Source organism: Pelmatolapia mariae, linkage group LG5, assembly GCF_036321145.2.
Source record: "Pelmatolapia mariae isolate MD_Pm_ZW linkage group LG5, Pm_UMD_F_2, whole genome shotgun sequence".
Classification (NCBI taxonomy): Eukaryota; Metazoa; Chordata; class Actinopteri; order Cichliformes; family Cichlidae; genus Pelmatolapia; species Pelmatolapia mariae.
In genome coordinates, this window is record NC_086231.1 from 37,361,100 (window position 1) to 37,386,662 (window position 25,563).

General features: G+C 41.9%; 1 protein-coding gene across 2 annotated transcripts in view; it reads right to left on the reverse strand.

Moving 5' to 3' along the window:
* The window catches only part of cadpsa (Ca2+-dependent activator protein for secretion a), a 318,715-nt gene that overhangs the window by 212,005 nt on the left and 81,147 nt on the right, over positions 1-25,563 (reverse strand). For both annotated transcript variants that reach the window (XM_063474914.1, XM_063474915.1), the window contains exons 4-6: positions 12,563-12,643; positions 11,615-11,851; positions 8,071-8,192 (exon numbers count right to left, since the gene is read on the reverse strand). In XM_063474914.1, coding sequence (XP_063330984.1) covers positions 8,071-8,192; positions 11,615-11,851; positions 12,563-12,643 — 440 coding nt within the window. The remainder of the gene's footprint in view (positions 1-8,070; positions 8,193-11,614; positions 11,852-12,562; positions 12,644-25,563) is intronic.

Genomic DNA, 25,563 nt, shown 5'->3' on the forward strand with positions numbered 1-25,563 from the left:
AACATGTTCTGCTCGGTGGTGTAGGGTCCTAATTACTCCAAGTTTGTGTTCCAGAGGGTGGTAGGAGTCAAAGAGGAGGTACTGGTCCGTGTGTGTGGGCTTCCGGTAAACTTCAATGTTGAGGTTGCCATTTTCTTCAATGTGCACAGCGCAGTCCAGGAAAGGCAAGCAGTTGTCCTTTGTGTCTTCCCTGGTGAACTTGATGTTTTTATCCACGGCGTTAATGTGCGCAGTGAAGGATTCCACTTCTTGTGTTTTGATTTTGACCCAGGTGTCGTCTACATATCTGTACCAGTGGCTGGGTACTCTCCCTTTAAAAGAGCCAAGAGCCTGCCTTTCCACTTCCTACATGTAAAGGTTGGCTACAATAGGTGACACGGGGGAGCCCATGGCACAGCCATGTTTTTGTCTGTAGAAGCCTTCATTGTATTTGAAGTATGTAGTGGTGAGGCAGAGGTCTAACAGTGTGCAGGTCTGATCGGGTGTGAAGTTGGTCCTGTCTTCCAAGGAGCTGTCTTCTTGTAGTCGTTTTCTGACGGTCTCCACTGCCTCCGTGGTGGGTATGCAAGTGAAGAGAGAGACTACATCAAAGGACACCATGGTTTCATCTGGATCCAGGGTAAGTTTCTGGACCTTGTCAGTGAAGTCGGTGGAGTTCTTGATGTGGTGTGGGGTGTTCCCCACCAGAGGTGCAAGGATGGTAGCAAGGTGTTTCGAGATGTTGTAGGTGGCTGAGTTTATGCTACTGACTATGGGTCTGAGAGGGATACCTTCCTTGTGGATCTTAGGAAGTCCGTAGATGCAGGGTGTGGCATCTCCTGGGTAAAGGCGGTGACATGTAAGGCGGTCAATGATTTTGTCCCTTTCAAGGTCTTGAAGGCAAGCTATAACTTTCTTTTTGTAGCTGCTTGTGGGGTCTCGCTTTAAGGCTTCGTAGGTATTGTTGTCACTGAGGAGAGTAGTGATCTTTGTGTGGTAATCCGTTGTGTTTAGGACCACGGTGCACCTTCCCTTATCGGCTGGTAATATAGTGATGTTGTGGTCTTTGCTCAGGGAAGCGACGGCCTTCTTTTCTTGTAATGTAAGGTTAGACGGAGGGACTTTGGCACTGGAGAGGGTGGCTGAGACTTTCATCCTGATCTGTTCTGCTTCTGTCTGTGATAATTTGTTGATCCGTATGGCAGTTTCTGTGGCTGTGATGAGGTCCACTATGGGCAACTGTTGCGGAACAATGGCAAAATTGAGTCCTTTGGCTAATACGTTCTTTTCAGGTTCAGTGAGATTCCGGTCTGAAAAGTTCTTCACCCATTTTTCCTGACTGTCCTCAGGTGTATGTTCTTCTCTGAGTTGTGTAGATTCAGACTGAGGAGTGAGTGTTTTTGAAAGCAAGGTGTGGAATTTCCTGCATTGTCTTTCTTTTCCTTTAGAGTGTTGAGCCCGCTGGGCCTTGTCCACAAACTTGTAAACCTCTTCTAAAATTGGAGAGGGTAGAAGGGTTTTCGGTTCCTGCAGAGTCTGGCTAATCTTGCTCTGGAGGGCATCTATAGTGAAATGGACCTGTCTTATCCTTTCACTTAGCAGCTGATTTTGTGCTCTCAGTAGAATCAGGTCCGCTCTGTATCCCCTGACAGTGGATCCAAGGCGCAGGCTCTTAGGAACAACTCTGCTTTGTCTGCATCTCAGGTTGAAACGGAGATGGTTCCTATAATCCGCTAGTTTTCTAGATTCCCTTTGATACTCCCGCACCAGTTGAAGGGTGTTCCTCCCAAAATGTACGGCAATATGTCTGTGAAGGTTCTCAGTCATCCAGGTCATTGTAGTCTAAGGAGCTTGGAAAGAAAAGCGTCTGGACTTCTTTAAGTTGCTTGAAGACGTTTCACCTCTCATTCGAGAAACTTCTTCAGTTCAGAACTGAAGAAGTTTGTATCTGTATCACTGCTGTAACACCTGTAACATTCAGCAGTCGCCTCATTGTTCTGACACACACAACAAAACTATTGACTACACTACACACTAACTACACAAGATTTGCGCTAAACGTCGCAAATCTCTCACGTCTCAGAACACCGCCGTCACTCCTAAAACTTCCCCCTTCCTAAACAACTAAATGCTATGTTGCCATATCATTTTTTGATTGGTCCACATAGCATATTTTTCGACCAATAGGAAAGGCTGGGGGAGGGGGGTTGTTTTTGCTCACAGGCGCAGAGTGCTTTGGAGCGTTTTCCTTATAAAACGCAGTTTTTACCGTTTCTTCCCGCAGTAAATATAAACAACGATAGTATTCAGGAAGAAAACCAAACATTGCAGATATTTTTATCATAACTCTGGTTTTACGTGGCCTATCAACACAATTTAAAAACTGGTATAAAGTCCACACTTTTTCCGTCAATTGTTCCGTCTGTGCTGCTCACATCTCCAATGGTTGTACACGTTGTCATTAACGTGGCTTCACTCCACATCAGCCACGCCGCTTTGCTAGCTAAAACACCGGTGTCGGCACATAAGGACGCTGTCATAGCCTGTCAATGACGTTGATTAGCTGCGTATATATGAATGTGAATCGCATTATTGGCTGGACTATGGGATAAGGTGGCATCGTTCTAATCCCATGCGGGAGCAGCCAGTCACTTACTGACTAACACTGCAAAACAGAATTGTTAATGTATTTATTTTAATTTCAATTCAGTTTAGATTTTTTTTGTGTGCCACACAGATTTTCTGTGTGCAGAGACCGTGCACACACAGCTTAGAGGGAACATTGGTTAGGACCATGTGAAATTTTAGGGCAGGGTTCCTGAGTGCTGAGGCATCTGTACATAAAAATTGCAGCTCCTGGGATTCAACAACTGTTATGTTACAAACCTCTTCTTTAATTAACATCAGCCCCAAAAAAATAAAGAACAAAAAACAAAACTAAACAAAAAAAAACAGTGTATCGGGAACTTCATGATAGGTGTTTTAGTGACTGAGTTGTAATGTGTAGGTGTTAAACTTTCTTCTACACTGATAAAATCACCTTTAGAGTACCTTTACAGTGATCTTTACAGCCTGTAAGGCTACGTCTACATGAATCCAGATAAATTTGAAAACAGCATTTTCGTCTAAAAACGCTCTGCGTCCACACTATCGTTTTCAGTCGCTTTCATCCGCACTGAAATGTGTCTGTACTGCACATGCATGAAACGTAAGACGATTCGACCTGCGTCATTTCCGTCTGAAGTTTATTTACTTTCCAGCTCTTTGACATGTCGCGGCAAAATGTCGAGGAAAAGCATCGAGTTTTATCTTGTGGGGTCAAGCAAAATGTTTTTGTTATTAGATAACCTGTAGCATCCATATGGTATTAACAAAACAGTTTATAGCTTTTAGATTATATTGAAATGAGCAAACATACGGGTAACCTTTGAACTCTTGTTATTGGAATGATTATAATCATCTTTATACACATTGCATCCTGTGCCTATTAAAGAGTTGTGGCTCAGTTCATTAACTGAGGGTCAAGAGCTTTGGCCAGCGATATGTCTGGCCAATCTATTGTGAGTTTGACTAGAGCTGTGGAAGGGATTGCATGCACGCTTACAACACCTTTATATCATGTTATTCTTTTTATCTTTTATTTTGTTCATCTTCTTTATTAAGTTTTGAGTGGTATCATTTGATTAAAACATGTATTCGATATATTACACATATAGCTTCAGTTGTGTACGTGCTGGCCTTCTGTTTAGTGGAAAGGTTACAAGTCTTAGCTGAAGAGGTGAGAGGTGAAAAAGAGTGCAGCAAAGGTTGACACGTATACACACACACACCCACACACAGTAGATAGACTCAGTTATATAGGTAAAAGTTTAATCATATTATGCTTGTAACTGCAAGTTGTGCCTGCAAAAGAACAGATTGTGCAGAACGTGTGCCTGATGTTCCAGACAGATAAGCGAGCGTCCGGTGGCAACAGGAAGACACCTGGGATTGAGACGAGAAGATGATCTTTTCAAACTGTGTTAAAAGTCATTGTGGTTTTGATTTGACGTATGCAAGTATTGTATCTGCTTAGTGCATGGAGGGGCGTTGTATTACCCCGACCCTATAAAATCTTTGTTTTGTGCATTGTTTGGGAGATCCACCTCTGATGTTCTGCAGGGTGCATCTCCCACGCGTGTGATCATTAAAAATCTTCGTTTGACTTTACCTCGTTGGACCAAGAGTTGTTATTTTGAGTTGGCTCCTGCCTCCCTCCTTTTAATATTTTGAATCCAAAACAATCTGGATCTATCTGGAGCATGTACAAACTGATATTAATTTTTAATAGGGCTGTCAAAATTGAGAGCAAACAAAACAACTGCTGTATAAAGCCGTCTGACATCTTAGTTGAATTGGTCACATGACTGCATCATATGACTAAAATGCGTCATCGTTTTTGAAAGCTTCCATTTTCGCAGTCCACACTGCGACGTGAAAATGGCGCTTTTAATGCATCCACTTTTTCAAAAAACTCAGTTTTCCTTGATCAAAAAAGCCATCTCAGTGTCCATGGAAGGAAAAAACGTATTAGTGTGGACATTGCTTAAAGCAGTATTCCTTTCTAATTACCAGATATAAGACTGTATCTTCCAATTACCACTCTTATTCTTCTTCTACTCGCAGTCATTTCTTACTGAAACTGTGTTACTATTTTACAGGTGAGAGAGGAAACGATGGAGGTGAATGACAGCATCATGACTCCCGATGCCAGGCTGGTAGGCAAACTGAAGTGGGTCCAGTGATGAACTCACCAGCCGCTCCAGGGTCTTCATCAGGTGGGATGTCAGAACCACCGGCCTGTAGCTGTTGAGGTCCTTGGGGCGTGAGGTCTTTGGCACTGGCACAACACAGGAAGTTCTCCAGAGCTGTGGGACTCTCCCCAGCCTCAGGCTCAGGTTGAAGATGCACTCCATCACCCCACAAAGCAGGACCTGACGACCCTCGAGCTGATGCCATCTGGACCCGCTGCCTTCTTGGCTTTAATCCTCCTCAGTTCCCTCCTAACCTGGGTGGTTGAGAGAGACAGGCTGGAGCCTTGTGTTGAGTGTGTATTGGATGCTGTTGTTGGGGGTGGGGAGGAGTGAGCAGGGTGAGTAGAGGAGGTGTGAAGCGTCTGGGGTGTCAGAGGTGGAACAGCAGCAGTGGGGGTGGGTGAGTCTGCAGCCGATGTTGGAGACTGCCTCATGGCTGAATCAAATCTGTTGAAGAAATGATTCAGTTCATTTGCCCACCTCACATCCCTCCCAGGCAGAGAGTTCTGATGTTTGTGGCCCGAGATGGTTCTGAGGCCTCTCCAGACTTCGCCAACGTTGTTTTGCTGAAGCTGGTTCTCCATCTTCTGCCTGTAGCTGTCCTTCCAATTCCTTATCAGTCCTCTCAGCACCCTTTTCAACTCCTCTTTGTCTCTGGATTTGAAGGCCCTCCTCTTCTGCTTGAGGACGGCTTTAATTTCTGTGGTAATCCAAGGTTTGTTGTTGGAGAAACACCGCACAGTCCTAGTGGGTGTGGTGTTATCCACACAGAAGTTAATATAGTCCGTAATGCATGTCACAAGGCTGTCGATGTCCTCTCCGTGGTTGTCACAGATCACCTCCCACACAGTACATTCAAAACAATCCTTAAGAGCCTCCTCCCTCTCCTCCGACGATCTCTGCACTGTGCGGGTGGCTGGTCAAAAACTGTTCCGCTTTCATGCAGGCCTGGCCCTCCTCATGGGTTTTTATTGGAGTTACCTCAGGCCAGCAATCATCGTGGGTTGTTCTGCCCGTGGATTTGTGTTACGGATGCTCTGCTATTGCGTGTTTGTTTCGGCTCGTCTCCCGGTCCTCTGTTTCCCTGCATGCAGTTACAGGTGTGTGTGTGTGTGTGTGTGTGTGTGTGTGTGTGTGTGTGTGTGTGTCCGGAAGGCTGGTTTACAGGCACCATTAGGCCAAGAGGAGTTCCCACGCTGAAGCCAGCCACACCAGTAGCTCATCAGCCATCGCCAGCTGTAGCTGATTGCCTTCACCAGGAGCTGCGCTGTTTAACAGTGTGGCTGGGCTTCAGTTGGTGGTCGATTATTGAGTTAACCCCATTAGTACAGCCGTGGATAACTTTGATATTAGAAAAACCCTAGCTATCAGGAGATTGCCGAGTCATCAGAGTGTTCTGTTTGTCTTCACTAGGAATCGGGAGCGGAGCGGAGTTTTCACTAGAGCAGAGCCATGGTTTGGAACTGGGTGTTTTTCGAGTTGTCGCCTTTCACAATTTACGGACACATGCACTCTGTGGGGATTCAGGGAGAATCGCCACAGGAGCCACAGTGCTGAGTTTCATAAATAGTTATTTTTCATTTCATTGTAAATAAAATCGCTGTTCGTCACCAGAGTCCTATGTTTGGGTCCTACTTCCTTCCTGGAACTCCATGGTCTGCCACCGCAGTCCGTGACAGAATAATCCAGCCTCAATGGACCCAGTGGGCTCTAACCTGCCAGAATGCTGTGAAGAGATGACGCAGATTTGTGAGCTTGGAACATGGGCCTGTAGCTGGCTCTGGACCTCCAGAGAGTTTGCAACCAGAACTCCCAACTTTGCCAACTCTGTCCTCTGCAGAGAAATCAAGTGAACTTATTCAGCCATCAGTGTACTTTGAAAATGTTAACTCTGAGTCTGTGGACTCTGAGTTTGTTGTTCCAGAGTTGGGAGCTCAGAGTTAGGGAGCTCAGAGCACACAGCACGCAGAGCCAGGTGACTTTTTGGTCCGGTCAGGCCACATGGAGGTGAAGATTCTGCCCAGGGCTTCCCCAGGGGCTGAGCTTATGGCCTCCGGCACCTCTGGACCCCTTAGAGATTGTAAAGCCTGGTGTGCCACCCTCTGCTCCACTGTCTGCAGCTGCCACACCACTCTCTACTCCACCGTCTGCAGCTGCTACGCTGTCGCCTGGACCTGCTCAGTCTGAGCTGGAGGTTGCTGCATCGCCTGCATCTGCTCTGCCCGAGTCCAAGGTCTACACACTGGAGGGACCCGCTCTGCCCGAGCCGGAGGTCTGCACGCCAGAAGGACCTGCGCTGCTCGCACTAGGGGTCTGTGAGCCGCCCACACCTGCTACACCTGCACCTGAGGACATCACGCCACCTGGTACTGCTTCGTCTGGCCTTTGCACCAGCCATCTGCCAAACTGCCAGTGAGTCTTCTGCCACATCAATGTCCAGGACGGCCTGCGCATCCACATCCCAGGTCACCTTCTATGCCATGTTGCCGCCACCAGACCTGCGGCAGGCCACCAGAGCTGCAACGTCGCCGCCGGATCCGCAGCAGGCCACCTGAACTGTTTCACCTGAACTACTTCCCTCCTGCAACTCCACAATCTCCCACTGCAGTCCATGACAAAACCCTCACTGAGGGAATGTGAAGAGCCATAGCCAGGAGCTGAGGGGAATGGACTTCAGTGTTAAGTACCAGTTTCCCAAAGAAATCGTGGAATGACGAAGGTCCTGTTCCCAATCCATATAAAGTTCATTCAAAGAGGCTCCCAAGCTATCATTACGGTCGATAAGCTGTATGTCAACAGGCAGCTTTATTGCGATCAGAACATACCTCTCTGACTGTAATGTTCCTGAGTCAGTTGATTTATATCCAGACAAAGACTTTTTTCTAGCTGCAATTCACTACACAGCCATACACCACAGACAGACACAAACGCAAACACAGACAAAAACGTCCAAGTCCCCATAAGATAAATCATATTATTAGGATTAAGAAAATATATGGTTTAGTTAAGTGTTAGCTATGACTAGTGAATATAATAATGAGTTGTAATGAAATACACCCTGAAGTGATGTGCTTGTCTTGATGTGTTGATGATGACATTAGTCATAATGCCCAAAAAGTGTGTTTAGTGTGATGGAGGTCCTGTTTTTCTTTTCTTTTTTCCATGTCTATACATTGTGTGTGTGTGTGTGTGTGTGTGTGTGTGTGTGTGTGTGTGTGTGTGTGTGTGTGTGTGTGTGTGTGTGTGTGTGTGTTTCTGTGTGTGCATGAATGTATGTGTGTGCTCGTTCTTTACATACATGGGTTTTGAGGCCTCAGCCTGATCTGTCTGCAGTTTATGTCCTCCCTCAACCTCCATGGTGCAGTAAACAATCCTGTTTGGAGCCAAAGACCTCAGACCCTGCACTTCCATTATCACCACCTACAACACAAACATGCAGAGGTTATTGATTAAGAGACACTTTTAAAGCATTTACGTTATGCATGGACAGCAACTGCTAAAATACATTCAGCAGTAACTTATCCAGTAAAAAATCTCTCTCTCTCTCTCTCTCTCTCTCTCTCTCTCTCTCTCTCTCTCTCTCTATATATATATATATATATATATATGTGTGTGTGTGTGTGTGTGTGTGTGTGTGTAACTAAGGATAACAACAGATGACAAAATGTATCTAGAATCTAAATCAGAATCATGTTCACTTGGCTAAATCTGTGCACACAAACAAGGAATTTGACTCTGGTTCATTTTTCTCTCTGCATGCAAAAAGAAACACTTTTTAAATAGGCAAATATATTTTGTCTATTTAGGAAATAAATTCTGTAACATATATATATATATATATATATCCATCCATCCATTCGCTTCCGCTTATCCTTTTATATATATATATATATATATATTAGGGGTGCAACGATACTCGTATCGATATTGAACCGTTCGATACAGTGCTTTCGGTTCGGTACGCATGTGTATCGATCAATACAAGATTTTTAATTTATTTTATCAACTTTTCTTCTGACGATGCTGTCTGTGTTGAGAGCTCAGTGGATCTGCGTTCGACTACTCCGCCTAGGCTGCACTGTCGAGCGCAGATCCACTGAGCACAGCGCAAGCTAGCAAGACAGAAGCTAAGCTCGTTGCAACATGGCAAATTGAACCTCCCCCACCCTCATTCAGATCTGGCCTTTGGAACTGTTTTGGTCTTCATGTGAAGTATGACCCTGAAGGTAAGCGCATCATGGACAAAAGTAAAACAGTATGTCGGATGTGCCACGCAGTGTTCAATTACATGGGTGGGAACTACTGCGTTAGTGCAGTTTGCTCGTTAACGTGTTGACGCTGTCCAGCCCCACGCACGGGGCGATCCGCGGTAGCTCGTTAACGGAGATTTGCCGTGTTGTGGCGTTAACGTCATTTCAGATTAACACTGACAGCACTAGTGGGAACACAATGAATATGACTGCACATTTACGCCGACATCATCCTAGTGCAAAGACAAGTGGAAGCAGACAAAAACAACAAGCACGCATGCTACAAACTTTACCCGAGTCATTTAGACAGCCGTTAGCACATGATTCTCCTTATGGGGACCTGATATGTTTAATATGCTGCTGAGAGTATACCCCAGAAGAAGCGTATAGTATAGCTTTTATTTTGGAAAGAGCCATTTCTCTGTAATAAACTCTCTTTTCCAAAGATGAGGGATTTCTCCATCAGATATTTATTTTTTTATTACTTTGTCATTTCAGCAACATTAAATTTAAAAACTGTACTTTTGAGTTAAAATATATATTTATAATTTTAATAAATGACAAATTAAAAAAGCATGAACATTTTTTTGTATCGAAAAAATATCGAACCGTGACACCAAAGTATTGAACCGAACCGAACTGTGAATTTTGTGTATCGTTGCACCCCTAATATATATATATATATATATATATATATATATATATATATATATACATATATATATATATATGCACATATAGAAACATCTGTGCTGAGTATGGCCTGGAAGTCCCAAGATCAAAATGGGAGACGCCCCCAAGGGTGGGAGAGAATGACCGAGCTAAGATCCTGTGGGACTTCCAGATACAGACGGACAAAATGGTGGTGGCTAACCAACCCGACATAGTGGTGGTAGACAAACGAAAGAAGACAGCCAAAGTGATAGATGGAGTGGTTCCGAATGACAGCAGCATTAGGAAGAAGAAACACGTGAAACTTGAGAAATACCAAGGGCTCAGAGAAGAGCTAAAGAAGATGTGGAGGGTGAAGGTAACAGTGGTCCCAGTGGTAATCGGAGCACTAGGTGCGGTGACTCCCAAACTAGGCGAGTGGCTCCAGCAGATCCCAGGAGGAACATCAGAGCAACATCTTCTGGACATCTCTGTCCAGAAGAGTGCAGTCCTAGGAACAGCTAAGATACTGCGCAGGACCCTCAAACCCCCAAGCCTCTGGTAGAGGACCCGAGCTTAAAGGATAGCTCGGGTGAGTGGGGAATTTCTTTATATGTATATGTATATTCGGCCCTCGCGCTTAACTAGGCAGATTGATAATCATCATGTCGCAAAGAAAAACCAAAGAAAAAATTGTAGAGTTTTTTTCTCTGTATGTATTATTGTAGGGTATATTGTAGGGCCAAATCACAACAACAGTCACATTGAGGCGACTGTTGTTGTGATTTGGCGCTATATACATAAAATTGATTTGAATTGAAAGAAAAACCATACCGTTGTATTGCCTTGTTCAGGCAAGGATTTCTTCGAAACATCTGTTGATAACAATTATTGACAGTCTGCTGCTATAAGCAGTTGAACAGAACAGCATTATCGATAGCCAAATTGGCCAGCAGATGTCACCGTGGAGATGGGTTTCATATTGTTTCAAAGCTTCAATACATTTCTGGCAAAAATGCTTTGACTGTTTCAGTGTTTACAAAACCTCGCTTTGCCCATCAATAGAGTTGGACTGTAGTGGAGTGGAGTGTAAATAAAAAGACTGAACAGCCTATGAGGGGCCGTACAAGCCAAAATTCATTCTTTCACTCTCACATACATATATTCTTCTGTCAGACACACGTATTTAACACACACATTGACAATGTGTGTGTTAAATATGTGTAAACATGAGAATAAAAATATCTAAATATAAAAATTAAAATAAAACTATGTGAGAGTGAAAGTATATGTGTGTGAAAGAAGAATGTATGTGTGTGAGAGTGAAAGAATTAATTTTGGCTTGTACGGCCCCTCATAACAGCCTTTATACACACACTTCTTAGCATTGCAGCTCTAATCCAGCTAATTAGAGTTAAGCTAATCCATTTGCTAATATAATAGCTAAACCGTGAGCTACCAGGAATGGGAAATACAGTGAGGAAATGGATTTGAAAATGAGAAATGGAATCCCCATTTTAAATGTCAGAAATATATCTTTGATTTGTTTTTAATTAAATTACTTCTTTCTCTTTTTAATTGTATTTTTTGATTTGAAGTTATTCGTTTTGAAATATTGATATACAAATATATAAATTGATTTATAAATAGTGATTTTATTTTATATTCAATTGTTAAATAATACAATTACTTAGTAACATTTAAATAAATAAAATAATTTAAAAATTCGTAAATGAATTTACTAACGCATATTTTATTGCCGATAACCGATAACCAGGATAGGTAGGCAGGCAGACTAACAATTCAAAGGAATTAGACTACTGGGAACCGGTTCTCTACAACAACTGGTTCTCGATTATGTGCACTCTGCTGTATTTGCACCAGTAAAATGACACAGCAAGACATCATTCTACAAACGGTTTCATAGGTCTCTCCACCTACCTCCAGGGTGAAGGACAGCACTACATCAGACTTGGACAGCGCATTCTCATCCTCCTGGCCCATGTCCATGATGGAGGTGTTGTGGCCTCGTTTTAGCTTCTGCAGCTTGAACTCTCCTCCTTTGGACACTGGCATGCTTTCCAGGTTTGCCATCAGAAGGTTGACAGAGGATCGCAGCTCCTCAATGTACATGGCCTCCATTTCTCTGGAGACAAACCGAGGGAACTTCCCCCCATACTGACAAAATGGGAAAGCAGCCAATTAAATAATGAACACGATCCAACAATCTCCCTTGTGTGTTCAATAAAGTATCTATCTATCTGATCCAAAGAAAAACTTTAAAGCAAATTTGTTAAATTTTGATAAAGTCCATGGTAATCCATCACTAAGGAACACAATTGGGCTTGAGCCTATTCCAGCTATCACAGGGCAGGAAGAAGGGTACAAGACAGGTTGCCAGTCTGTTACAGGACTAAAATGGAAATGGAGACAGCTATTTCTGCTCACACCTACTGCCAATTTTGTCAGTCAGTCTAACATTCATAACTTCAGACTGTGAGAGGACGCTGGAGTACCCACTGAACATATAAACTCCACAGAGAAAGGCCCCAGCCAGCTAGCAGATTTGAACCATTACTATTGCCATCTATTACTGTGGGTTCTACCTTAAAATATAAAGCGCCCTAGGATGACTGTTGTTGTGATATGGAGCTGTATAAATAAAATTGAATTGAACCTTCCAGCTACAACATAATGGTGCTAACCACCAAACCACCGTGCTGCTCATTTCTAATAAATGTTATATAAATGTAAAAATTTAACTGTGGAAAAATGTCTGTATTTATATCATATGTTGAAATATAAAATAAGAGTCAATCATTACCTATTATTATTATCCTAACCCTATTATTAATGTGCACAACCATCCAAATGTCTTTTATGTCTTACCCGAGCAATCTGGTCTGCCATTTGAAGTCGTCCATCCAGCTCTCTTCTGATCTGTGCTGCCTGTTCATCTGGGTTGTCCAGCTGGGGAAACATATTACACATATTGTGCATATTGCTCTTTTTAAACAAAAAACTCCCAAGTACACTAATAAGACATAACCTTATGACCACTGACAGGTGAAGTCAATAAAACTGGCATGGCATGGCACGCGAGATATATTGGGGAGTGTGCTCTGTAGCTAGAATGTTTTCAATTTAGAAAATAATCTGTGCAAATTAATTAAATTATCTTGACTAAAGAAAACTGTGCTTGAATATTAGTTAAATGTCAGTGCTGTAGTTCAATGACTGAAAGCTTAGATGGAGCAAATAGGTGAGGGGATTTATTCAGTACTAACTGCCTCGAAGCCCTCCAAATTGTCTACCATACCTCCTCTGATAAAAGCCAGGGCCCCAGGTAACCTTGCAGGACCGGTAAATGACCTGGTAAATGGCTTGCATTTGTATAGAGCTTTACTTAGTCTCTAAGGACCCCAAAGCCCTTTACACTACATTCAGTCATTCACTCATTCACACACACATTCACACACTGTAATCATCAGCCCCACTCGTTAAATAAATAAATGTAAATGGATTGATAAAAAATAATTAAAACAACACTGTCATTTCTGCCATTTGAAGTTTTGCTTCAATGTACAAATCACAAATATGAAATAGCATGCGGGACAAGCTTTGGGAGAGGCAGTAGGAAAGTAGGAAACCAAAAGGCAGAGTAGACCCTAGACAGGTTGCAGAGCTAACACAGAGAGACAGGCAACCATTTGCACTCACATTCACACCTATGGGCAATTTAGAATAACCAGATAACTAACCAGCTAAATCCCACTAACAGCATGTGTTTGCACTGGATTATCAGACTCTTCCAGGGCAGTAGGTCTCAAAATGGTAGGACGGTAGAGTAGGTCAATTCAATTCAATTCCATTTTATTCATATAGTGCCAAGTCAAAACAACCGTCGGCTTAAGGTGAACCCTACAATAATACAGGGTCTACAAGAATACAGAGAAATGCCAAAAATCACATGACTCCCTTTGAGCAAGCACTTTGGCGACAGAGGGAAGGAAAAAATCCCTTTTTTATAGGAAGAAACTTCCATCAGAATCAGGCTCGTTAAAGGGTCATAGATTTTCACAATTTTAAGGTTTTTTTTTTATTTATATGTGCTCAAATATAGGACATATTCATATTTTAAGTACTTCAAAATCCAAATGACAGATTGTGATTAATTTTGACAGTAAGAAATACCAGTGAATATGTAGTTTATGAGATATTCATGTACAAACATTGCATTACATTTGGTGTGAAAAAGCAGGCCTGAAAGTTGGTAATAAAGGGGTAATGGCAGAGTAACAAGGGGGAAACAAGAGGGTAATGATGTGGTAATTTCTATGTTATTACTATTCAATTAACAAAGTAATAACCATGTAATATCCACGTAATATCATGGTAGCAACAATGGTTACGGTTGAGTAATATTATTTATGAACTTTATGTAATAGGATAATAATAGCCCCAAACCTGGGGCTAACAATGTGGACATACAGCTTGGTAATAAAGTGGTAATTGTAGGGTAACAAAAAGGAAACTAGAACGTAATAATGTGGTAATTTCTAAGTTATTACCACTCAATTATCTCTGGTAGTTTCTGTGCAATAAGCAGGAAATAGAGCTGCAAAATGCAAAACTGACTGTTTCTATTTAATAGCATTAATAACCTGTTAAAGCAAACTAAAAAAGTGTGTGATTATTACCTAGTAACACATGTGGTAGGTTCTGTATAATAAGCATAAATAAAAACAGCGTTCAAAGAACTGGCTGCCAGTAGGTGGCAGACTGCTGCTGTACTGTAAATCTCTTTATTTTATGTATTAATCGCATCACTTTAGTAATAGTAGTAATACTTTCTCAACTCAGTGTAGAATAATCACTCTTGACACCAGTTGTATGCATGTAAAATGTTATCAGGTGGGCCACAAGGTTTATTGCCTTCTCACAGTGAACCCATTGAAGACTTAAGGGTCTCCAGACATCCTGTTGTAAAGGAGGTGACAGTTGGTGACAGTTTATCTTTCTTAGACTAGGAGAGGGTCAAGGGTGAGCTGGACTGAAGAGATAAGGATATATGATCTGCTGTGGAGTGTCTGTGTCTGTGTGTATAAGATGTAAGGGCAGTGGCCACAATTCAGAGATCACCCTAGTGTTTGGCTGGAGTGGGTCTCTCCATATTGCAATATGTTTATTAAGTCATTTCAAAACGCTCACTGGGTATGTTGCAGGTTATTGTTAAAATTTCCATAACACTGCCTACTGAGAGTCTGCACTAAATGGATTATAACAATACATTTGGAATCAAACCCATTACTAAAATAGTTATTTCAAATATAGTTGAAAGTTAGGAAAACATCTGACAGCTATAAGCTGGGGCCGATGTCTTTATTATCAGGCTGGTGCCTAAGTGACTGTGTAAAGAAACTTCACAGAAGAAAACAACTGTGCAGACAAAGATTGTTTGTTTATATATATAATGGTGGTGTAAAGACTGCTGTTGCCGTACCCATTTGCAAAATTTTATTTTTTAATTTTTTCAAAATCTCAGAAAATCAGTTCCAAAGCTCTAATGCTTATTTTTTCACAACAGTCATCAGTTGCAAAACCTTTTTAGGGGTTGTGTTGTTGTTACCTCTTAAGTGCACCTGGGCCTTATTCCAGGAAACAGACTTAGTTGTTAACACTGAGATGAGAGAAACTTGGAGATGATGTTAACCGTCTTTATGGATCAGAAACTCAGAGTCAGTCACTAGAGTAACAGACTGACTGTTGGCAGGTTTTTTTCAACAAACACCTCTATGCTCTATTCGAGGAAGCATGTGGAAAAAACGTAAAATTAAACTCCGAGTTGATTAAATCTGAGATCAACAACTGATCCGCTGTTCGGGAACAGGAAACTCACAGACTTACTTCAGTAACTTCTGAGTTTCCATTCCATTGCTCTGTGTAACCATTTGTTTTGCAGTGTACATGACAGTAAACTTGAATCTTGAATCTTGAGTTTGTTCACTCAACAAAGTGTGTTTGTGTGTGCACAGAGTAAGAAAGGATTATCATTAGTGGAGCCCTGGTACTATGATTCAACATGGTAACACATAAATAAATAGCAGAGCACCTGCCAGTGCTGACTGAACGCATGTGAGTGTTCGATGGAAACCACTTAAGGACAGAAAAAAAACGCTTGTATGAATGGGTGAATGAGGAATGCAAACCACTTTGCTCATAGTAGAAAAATGATATATAAGAACCAAGCCATTTACAGAAATGTTCTTTGCATTTAATGACAAAATCTCAATCTGTGAAGAAATTTTAAGATGAAATGTAATCAGAACACAGACTGTTACCCCAGTAACTAGGGATGTGCGGTCGCAAATGAAACGGCTCTTTGAAGTGTTTCTTTTTTTCTTTCTCTCACCCTCTCTCCTCTCTCTCTCACTTTTTTTCACTTCACACTGCATGTGAGCCTTGTGTTTGTGATGAGCAGAGAGGGGAGGGGCGGTAGGTACACTCGCAGCAGCAGTAGCACACAAACAGAGCAGGAGGGAGAAAGAGAAAGAGCAAGGGGCAACAACAAGAGACAACATCAACACATTAGAAAGGTATAGTAAAGAAAATGAGTGACACCAAGAAAAGAAGCAAAATCTGGAACCATCTCAATTTTATTGACAATGCAAAGGCAGAGTGTAGAGTCTGCAAGAAAAGGATATCAAATAGAGCCGGTTGGGAATGGGAAGATAAAACACAGTCAGTTGAGTGTGATATTAATGAAGGTGCCAGTGTGTCTACTGTAACTGTTGCTGCTGCTTCTGCTGCAGTATCTACAGCATCATGCAGTATACCACCACAAGCACATAAACCAACCCTGAGCTCTATGAGACAGTTTTAGCAGAAGTCTGTGATCCAAGCAAGACAGAACTCAGTTGATGAAGAACTGGCAAAAATGATTGCACTTGATTTCCAAACATTTAATGTTGAGGATTCAGGACGTTTATTCATGCACTGAATCCTATTTTATATTGTTGTTGATAATAAATTTATTAAAGCAACAAAAAAAACCTGAAGAGCTGCTTGGGAGCAGAAAGAGCCGGCTCATTTTAGTGAGCCGAGCCAAAAAAAAAAAAACAGCTCTCTAAAAAGAGCCGGAATTCCCATCACTACCAGTAACTGACTCAGAGTTGAAGTTAACTCTCTTTCTGTAACAAAAAACACTGCCAGGCACTTTTCTTTTAGTGGTTGGCAGCTGTTTCTTTTAGAGAAACGGAGGCTGTCATCTGTCAGTTACTGCTGACATTCAATCACTGGGAGCTGGGAAGATTAAAGCAGTTTTCTGTCTTTATGCATTTTTATCCAATAATGGCAAAAATAATAGAATTTTTGTTATCATTGTTATTGTTATTATTATAATTAGTGTCTTGGGAATTTTAGAAAAAATATTTAAAAACTGAAATGATCATAATCTGCTGCAGAAACAGTTTTTATTTAATACAAACTAACCTGAGGGGGATCTGTGTCTGATCTGTTTCTCCACATATGACCTCCACTTTCTGTCTACCAAATTATGTCCTGTCTGGTTGAAAACGATATTGAGGAAACCTCTCTGAGGATGTCATTTACTATGGACTGGAACACGGCTAGGGCATTTGTGAGGCCAAAAGCATCAGTGGGTACTCAAAGTGACCAAGGTGGCTTTAAAAGCCATTTTCTCATTCATCGCCCAGTCGCAGGGTAATGCAGACTGTAAACAATACTGATGATAGTGCAAACTCCAAGAAGTCACCTTATTGTTAGCCCAGTCAATAGTGGGACTATGGGTCTGGAGCAAGGGAAATTTGAGTACCAGGGGGAGTAAGGAGATTAAAAATGTGCAATATAATGTACTCACTGTGGTTCCCAGGTAATAACAGAGGACAGATTCCATATGGGTGATGGAAGGTAGTCATTATCCAATGAAACATTCTTCATATATGCATCTTGGGTAGAGATGGGAAGCTCAAAACAAACATTTTGACGCTGTGTTGAGCTTCCAAAGTGCAGATGTTTCAGAACACTGCTCTGAACCGTAGTTCAAACCAGCCAGATCACACGACCACATGAGGTGGCCATATGGGGGCCACTAAAAATGTTGGGATGGCTCACAAAAAACAGAATTTCTAGTTTTATTATGCTGTTGCATAATATGTCAAATAAGAGAGAAAGAAAAGAAATATAAGCTAAGTTAATTCCCTGCTATTAAAGTTGGTATCACTGAAAATGGGTACAAATGAAAAATTTGACAAAAAACTGACCGGGGCTCTCCTCAGCTCTTTTCTGGGTTGGTGTTACACAACTGCCCCTCCAGTGGTCCTCCTTGGGCTTTTGTGCTCTGGGGGACTGGTAGATGTCTGGGGCCTGGATCTCCTCCATGCCTGCTACATGTCCTGGGGGACAGGGCTATGGCTCCCCATACCCTACCTACTGTTAGACAGTTTCCAACTTCCCTTTTCTTTGTCTTTCTCTTTCCCGTCCCCTGGTCCTGTCCATTCTAAATTGTAATAAATGAAAAGTAAAAAATAAATAAATAATAAAGATCGAATAAACTATCTCAATCAAATGGATCAGTATGGCAAAAGCCACTCAGAAACTTTGGGAAACTCTGACAGGAAGAGGTCTGGCAGACTCAAAGCCACAGCTGAATCAGAGAGTTAACAGGCAGCTCACAGGACAACAGCTTCAAGCACAGCTTAATAGTGGTCATAGTAAGCAAGTCTCATTTTCAACTGTGAAGAGAAGATTTTGAGTTGCAGGTTTGACATGATGAGTGGCAGGAAGAAAGCTATTGGTAAAATGTCAGAATAAGACAAAGGTTTGTCTGGGCCATGAAACACTGCCATTGGACTACTGCAGACTGGAAGAAAGTATTATGGACTGATGAATCAACATCTGAAATCTTTGGTTCATCACGCAGGATCTCTGTACAACATCGAGTAGGTGAAAGGATGGTTACACAGTGTGTGGCATTAACTGTCAAGCATGGAGGAGGAAGTGTGATGGTCCGGGCCTGTTTGCTGGATCCAGGGTTGGTGACTTGTACATTGTGAGAGGCACCCTGAACCAAAACCACAGCATTCTGCAGCACCATGCAGTACCCTCTGGTACCCTCTGGAGCACCTCTTCAACCTGAGCCTGAGGCTGGGAAGAGTCCCACAGCTCTGGAAAACCTCCTGTGTTGTACCAGTGCCAAAGACTTCACGCCCCAAGGACCTCAACAGCTACAGGCCGGTGGCTCTGACATCCCACCTGATGAAGACCCTGGAGCGGCTGGTCCTGGCTCAGCTTCGGCGCCTTGTGAGCTCATCACTGGACCCACTTCAGTTTGCCTACCAGCCTGGCATTGGAGCGGATGATGCCGCCATTCACCTCCTACATCGCTCCCTCGCTCACCTGGAGACCGCTGGGAGCACTGTGAGAATCATGTTCTTTGATTTCTCCAGTGCCTTCAACACTATTCTTCCCTCGGTTCTGAAGGACAAGCTGGAGAACTCTGGAGTGGACCATCACCTCACTACCTGGATTTTGGACTACCTCACCGAGCGACCACAGTATGTGAGGACTCAGGGCTGTGTGTCGGACAGGGTCGTCTGCAGTACGGGGGCCCCACAGGGAACGGTTCTGGCTCCGTTCCTCTTCACCATCTACACTGCAGACTTCTCCCACAACTCCACCCAGTGCTTCCTGCAGAAGTTCTCTGATGACTCTGCTATAGTCGGCCTCATCACTGATGGGGACGACAAGGAGTACAGAGGACTGACTCAGGACTTTGTGGACTGGTGCCAGCTGAACTACCTCCAGATCAATGCCAGTAAAACCAAGGAGCTGGTGGTAGACTTCCGCAGGCACAAACATCCTCCACTGCAACCACTGAACATCCAAGGTATGGACATTGAGACTGTGGACAGCTACAGGTACCTTGGTGTTCATCTGAACAACAAACTGGACTGGACTCATAACTCAGACGCCCTCTACAGGAAAGGGCAGAGCAGGCTGTACCTGCTGCGGAGACTCAGGTCGTTTGGAGTGGAGGGCCCACTCCTGAAGACCTTCTATGACTCTGTGGTGGCCTCAGCCATCTTTTATGGTGTGGTCTGCTGGGGTGGCAGCATCTCTGCTGGGGACAGGAAGAGACTGAACAGGCTGATCCGAAGGGCCAGCTCTGTTCTAGGATGCCCTCTGGACCCAGTGGAGGTTGTGAGTGACAGGAGAATGGTGGCTAAGCTGTCATCCCTGCTGGACAACATCTCCCACCCCATGCAGGAGACTGTGACAGCAATGAGCAGCTCCTTCAGTGGGAGACTGCGGCACCCACGGTGTGGGACGGAGAGATTTCGCAGGTCTTTCCTCCCCACTGCTGTCAGACTCCACAACAAAGACTTTAACTGATCATACACACACATCCACAAATGTGCAATAACACAAATGTGCAATAATCTTTCTGGCACCGTTGTATTTTTCACTCTGTTGTATATAGCATTTGTATTCTATTTTTATCCTATTGTATATTTTATTCTATTTTATTCTACTGTATATAGTATTCTATTTTTATTCTATTCTGTACAGTTGTGTACTGTATTTATTCTTATTTTATTTTATTCTAATTGTCCTTCATAACTTTTGCACTGTCCACTTCCTGCTGTGACAAAACAAATTTCCCACGTGTGGGACTAATAAAGGTCATCTTATCTTATCTTATGTGCCTAGTTGGTCAGGGGTTCATCCTACAGCAAGATAATGACCCAAAACATAAGTCCAATCTATGCCAGAACTACCTCAGGAAAAAAGAACAAGAAGGTAAGCTTGAAAACATGGAGTGTCCGGCACAGTCTCCAGACTTAAACCCCATCGAGCTGGTTTGGAATGAACTGGACAGAAGAGTGAAAGCAAAGCAGCCTACAAGGTCCACATTTATGGGAACATCTGCAGCAGATATGGGAGAATATTTGATTTCTATTGTAGAAAGAATGCCACGGGTGTGTTCAGCTGTTATATCTGCCAAAGAATACATTTTGGTCTATAAACTGATTCAATGATTTCTTTTTTGAACTCCACTTGCTTATTTGTACTATGCGTTCATTTCAGAGTGCAATGACACATAAAACTGCAAAATTTCAATACAGAAACTGGAAAAATTGGAGTGTTCTAAAACTTTGTAGTGCATAAAAGTTATATTAATATCTTAGTTGAATCATCACTTTCATATAGACAAGAGAAAGTGAGAAAGACAGAGACTGGTGGCAGAGAGAGTGTTACACTATGGCGTAAATTCATTAAAACATCTCAAAACCGCCTCTGCTTTCAAGAAGAAAATAAAAAAATGAGCGTTCAGCTCTGACTCTATCGGTTCTCTAGTTTTTTCTACTTTCAACATAAAATGTTATTTGCAGAGTCAGGTAGCGTCATATTCACTATAATCTGTTACTCACATACTGTGCCACCATAAAGAATATACTTATACTGTAAAAAGAAAGGCTAGAAAAACACATTAATTACAAGTTATCTACAGTTTTTTTCTTTTCCTTTTTTTATTCCTTCTGATGCATCAGATGCGAATATCTTATAAACAAGAGGATGCCACAGGTTCACTGTAACCAAAACTCCGGCAGCCTCCGAACAGCAGCCTAAACAGTAACATATGAAAGGCAGTCCTGTTTGTTTATCAACCTTCCTCTTGTGTTAGGGTCAGCACCGACCCATTTTACATTTTAAATGCATAAAAGAATCACATAAATTTGTCTATTGCATCAAGGCTTTTTGACTTTGTTAGGAACCTCAATTTCCACAAAATAAAACAAAAAAAAAAATCTTTTCACTAAATTATAAAATGCTCTAGTTGAAATTATGGCCGAGCAGTATACTGACAAAAAAAGACATAGAGACCCACACCAAAAGTATTAAAACCAACATTTTCATGGATAAGGAAGCACAACAAGGTAGCCAAGAGATGAGAAACAAATTGAATGATAGCTCATTGTTTTTAGCCATTTAGATTGTAGCCAGCAAGATGACGCCTGTGTGTGTGGCTTGCTGTCAGCTGTTACCTGTTTTGATTCTACTAGCTCTGTTTATATCTGTTTTCCTCAACAATGTCTCTACTCTTTTTGTGTATGATTTCCAGTCACTATTAAATATCCGAGCCACTGTTGATGAGTAGTATCATATGGCCCCAGGAGGTGAGGATTACTGAGTCCCACCTGTGGTAGAAACTGTACCACTGTTTCCCCGCCGTTATCCATCTAGTATTCCCCTCAGGAAGAAATGTTACAGAAGGTGAGGGAAACGGGGTGGATTACTAGTAAAACTCAAAAACTGCGTTGCTACTTACACGGCAATATTCCCGTTGACCAATCCCCGTGCTCTTCTACAGAACTTTGCCTTGGACAGCAAGTTGTTCATTTCCTGGCATTCCCTGGAATTGGTACCTCTTTGGATTGTACCTGTGACTCCACTTCAAGATATCCAGCGTCCACAGTATCCTTCCCCACATCTTCACAGGGGTGGAGTGGATTACCAAAATCTTCGCCCTGTACGCTGTTCATCCCAGCTGGCGGGGAACACTTTGTTAGCTAAACTGGCCCTGGTTAACGCTAGGTCGTTGGCTAACAAAACTTTCACCCTGAATGACTTTTTCACCACTCGTAATTTGGACTTTTTCCTGGTGACTGAAACTTGGCTCAACTGGGGTGAGTTGAGCCCGTTTTCTAAACTGGTTCCCTCAGACTGCTACACCCCGAATTATGGGCCGGGGCAGAGGATTAGCCACTGTTTATAAAAATTGCTTCAACTGTCATCAGTTAACAGCTGATGCCTATGGCAGCTTTGAACTGCAATTATTTGAAATTCGTTTGTCTACTCCGGTGTTATGTGTGCTGGTTATTAACCTCCGAAATATAATAAGGACTTCATCAAGATTTTCCTGAATTTTTGACAAGAATTTTACCAAGTTATGACAGTGTTTTAATTGTAGGGAATTTTAACATTCACGTTTGCTGCCCAAACACTCCGCTGGCAAATGACTTTTTAAATCTGATAGACTCTTTTAATCTTGATCAGTCAGTCAATGGCCCCACAAACGAACATGGTCATACTTTGGATTTGGTACTATCTTGCAACCTGTCACTTCTTGACATTGAAATCTGTGACATTCATTTTTCTGACCACATGCCTGATTCCATTGCTTCTTTCACCACTAAGTATCTAAAACCTAAAACTTAACCATGGTTGAATAATGATACAAGAAAACTTAGACAGATATGTAGAAAAGCGTAACGAAAGTGGAAAAAGGACCGATTACAGGTATTGTTTGAGGCACTTAGAGAATCCTTGTCAAATTATCAGAAAGCCGTTAAAGCAGCAAAAACAAAGTATTTTTCTAAGATTGTGTCCAACAATCACCATAAACCTTGTATTTTATTTGGCATTATAAATTCATTTCTTAACCCACCCACTATCGATCCCCATACAGAAGCGAATATAACATGCAAAAATCTTCTGAAATTCTTCATTAACAAAATTGTACACATCAGGTCCCACATTATTCTTCCTACTGTTGACCCATCTATTCACTCTTCAACTTTTGCTGTTTTTGATCGTTTCGAGACAGTTTCCTTTTCATTACTTAATGAAATAGTTAATAACTTGAAACCTTCAAAATGTTCCCTGGATATCATTCCACCTACACTGCTGTAAGGTATATGTTTGCATTCCATTGTAAATAGCAGTCTTCAGTCTGGGTCTGTTCCCCCTGACTTTAAACATGCTGTGGTGGAAACTATCCTCAAAGAGCAGAACCTAGACCCAACAGTTCTATCAAATTAAAGACCAATCTCCAAACTGCCTTTTCTGTCAAAAGTTCTGGAGAAAGTTGTCCTCCTCCAGCTCCAGACCTTTTTAGATAATCACGGTATCGATGAAGTATTCCAGTCTGGTTTTAAAACGCATCATAGCACCAAAACTGCTCTTTTAAAAGTTTCTAATGACCTTTTAACTTTTAAAGACTCGGGAGATTCTGCCATTTTATTATTACTAGATCTCAGTGCTGCTTTTGATACAGTGGATCATACAATTCTTATCTCTCGGCTGGAATAATATGCCGGTATTATAGGGATTGCATTGGAATAGTTTAAATCTTACCTATCTAATCGATCCTTCTCTGTTAGATTCAGAGACACTTCATCCCCAAGGACCCTGCTCTTTTGTGGGGTCCCTTCAGGGATCTATTCTTGGCCCGGTTCTCTTCTCTTCGCTTCCTATGGGCTCTATTTTAAAAAAAATATGGTATCTCCTTTCACTGTTATGCAGATGATTCACAGATCTACCTCCCACTGAAAGGCAAATCTGTGAACCCTCTGAAGAGACTGTTCGATTGTCTGGAAGATGTTAAGGCAAGGATGGCTTTAAATTTTCTCAATCTAAATGAACAGAAAACTGAGATCATTGTCTTCGGCCCTAGTGACCATTACGGCCTTGGCCCCTTAGAAAATTATAAAAAATCATTTGCGAGAAATTTAGGTGTGATTTTTGATAGTAATTTAACATTCGATAAACTGATAAATAATGTGATAAAGACCAGCTTCTTTCACCTCCGCCTACTTGCAAAGGTGAAGCCATTTCTCTGTTTCAGAGGCTTTGAGAAAGCAATCCACGCCTTTATTTCATTTCGCCTCGACTTCTGCAACAGCCTCTACTCTGGTGTTACGTCATCAATTGGCCGACTACAGCTGGTTCAAAATGCTGCGGCAATGCTCCTGACTGGCACACACACGCAAGAGCACATATCCCTATACTTGGCTGCCAGTTAGTTTTTGAATTGATTTTAAAATCTTGACACTTGTTTTTAAAACATTGCATGGACAAGCTCCTATATATCCTTCTTATCTTCTAAATTGGTATACTCTGGGGAGATCTGTGGTCTGCGGACCAAATGCTTCTAGCTGTTGATAGGTGTAGATTAAGACACAGAAGAGATCGGGCTTTTGCTGTGACTGCTCCAAAACTGTGGAATAAACTGCCTTTACATATCAGGACTTCTCCAACTCTGGATACTTTTAAAACTCGTCTAAAGACCCATTTTTAATCCTTAGCTTTTAAATCTCTATGAGTCTGTCATTGTTTTATTCTTATTATTTCCTTGATTTTACTTTCATTTAAAATTTTATCTGATTATTCTATTGTACAGTACTTTGGTCAACAGTTGTTGTTTTTAAAAGTGCTACATGAATAAAATTTATTTGATTTGATTTTGATTTAGTGTATTTTATAGCTGATTTAATACATGGGTCAAAATCGACCCGTTAACATAAGTGATGTGTGCCAAAGTCAGGGGTATTGCTACCCAAAGGTCCAGCTTCTGTATTTCAGAGGGACGTAAAAGAGTGAGAAAATAACTTTACTCAGAGATGTAGAAAGATAAGAAAGACAGGACAGGAGAGGAAGAAGAGAGCTTAGATTTAAAGGTAAGTACTGCTCAGTGGTGTTTCATAATGTGCAGATTTAAAGCTTACATTCAAGTCCTACATTCAAGTTTTTAAGTCAAATATTAGGTGTGTACATGTGACATTGTTTTTGTCATGTTGTGAAACCTGTTGCAAAACAATCTGAGGTACACTAACTGCTCTGTAAATGCTGCATAAAGAGTTATCCTGCCAGATAAACAGGCTATTTTGCTGTATTGTGATGGATTTAACCTCTTAAGCCCCAACGTCCCCTGATACGGGGGCAAAAGGCAGGAGATCAGTTAGGCTTGGGGCTTAAGAGGTTAAAGTAAAGAACAGTGTGTGACTGCTCCACATTGGCTGTAGTTTCATGGTCAGAGTTATGTTACATCAAGTGTAGCAGAGATTCATGTGACTTTTAGCTGATGA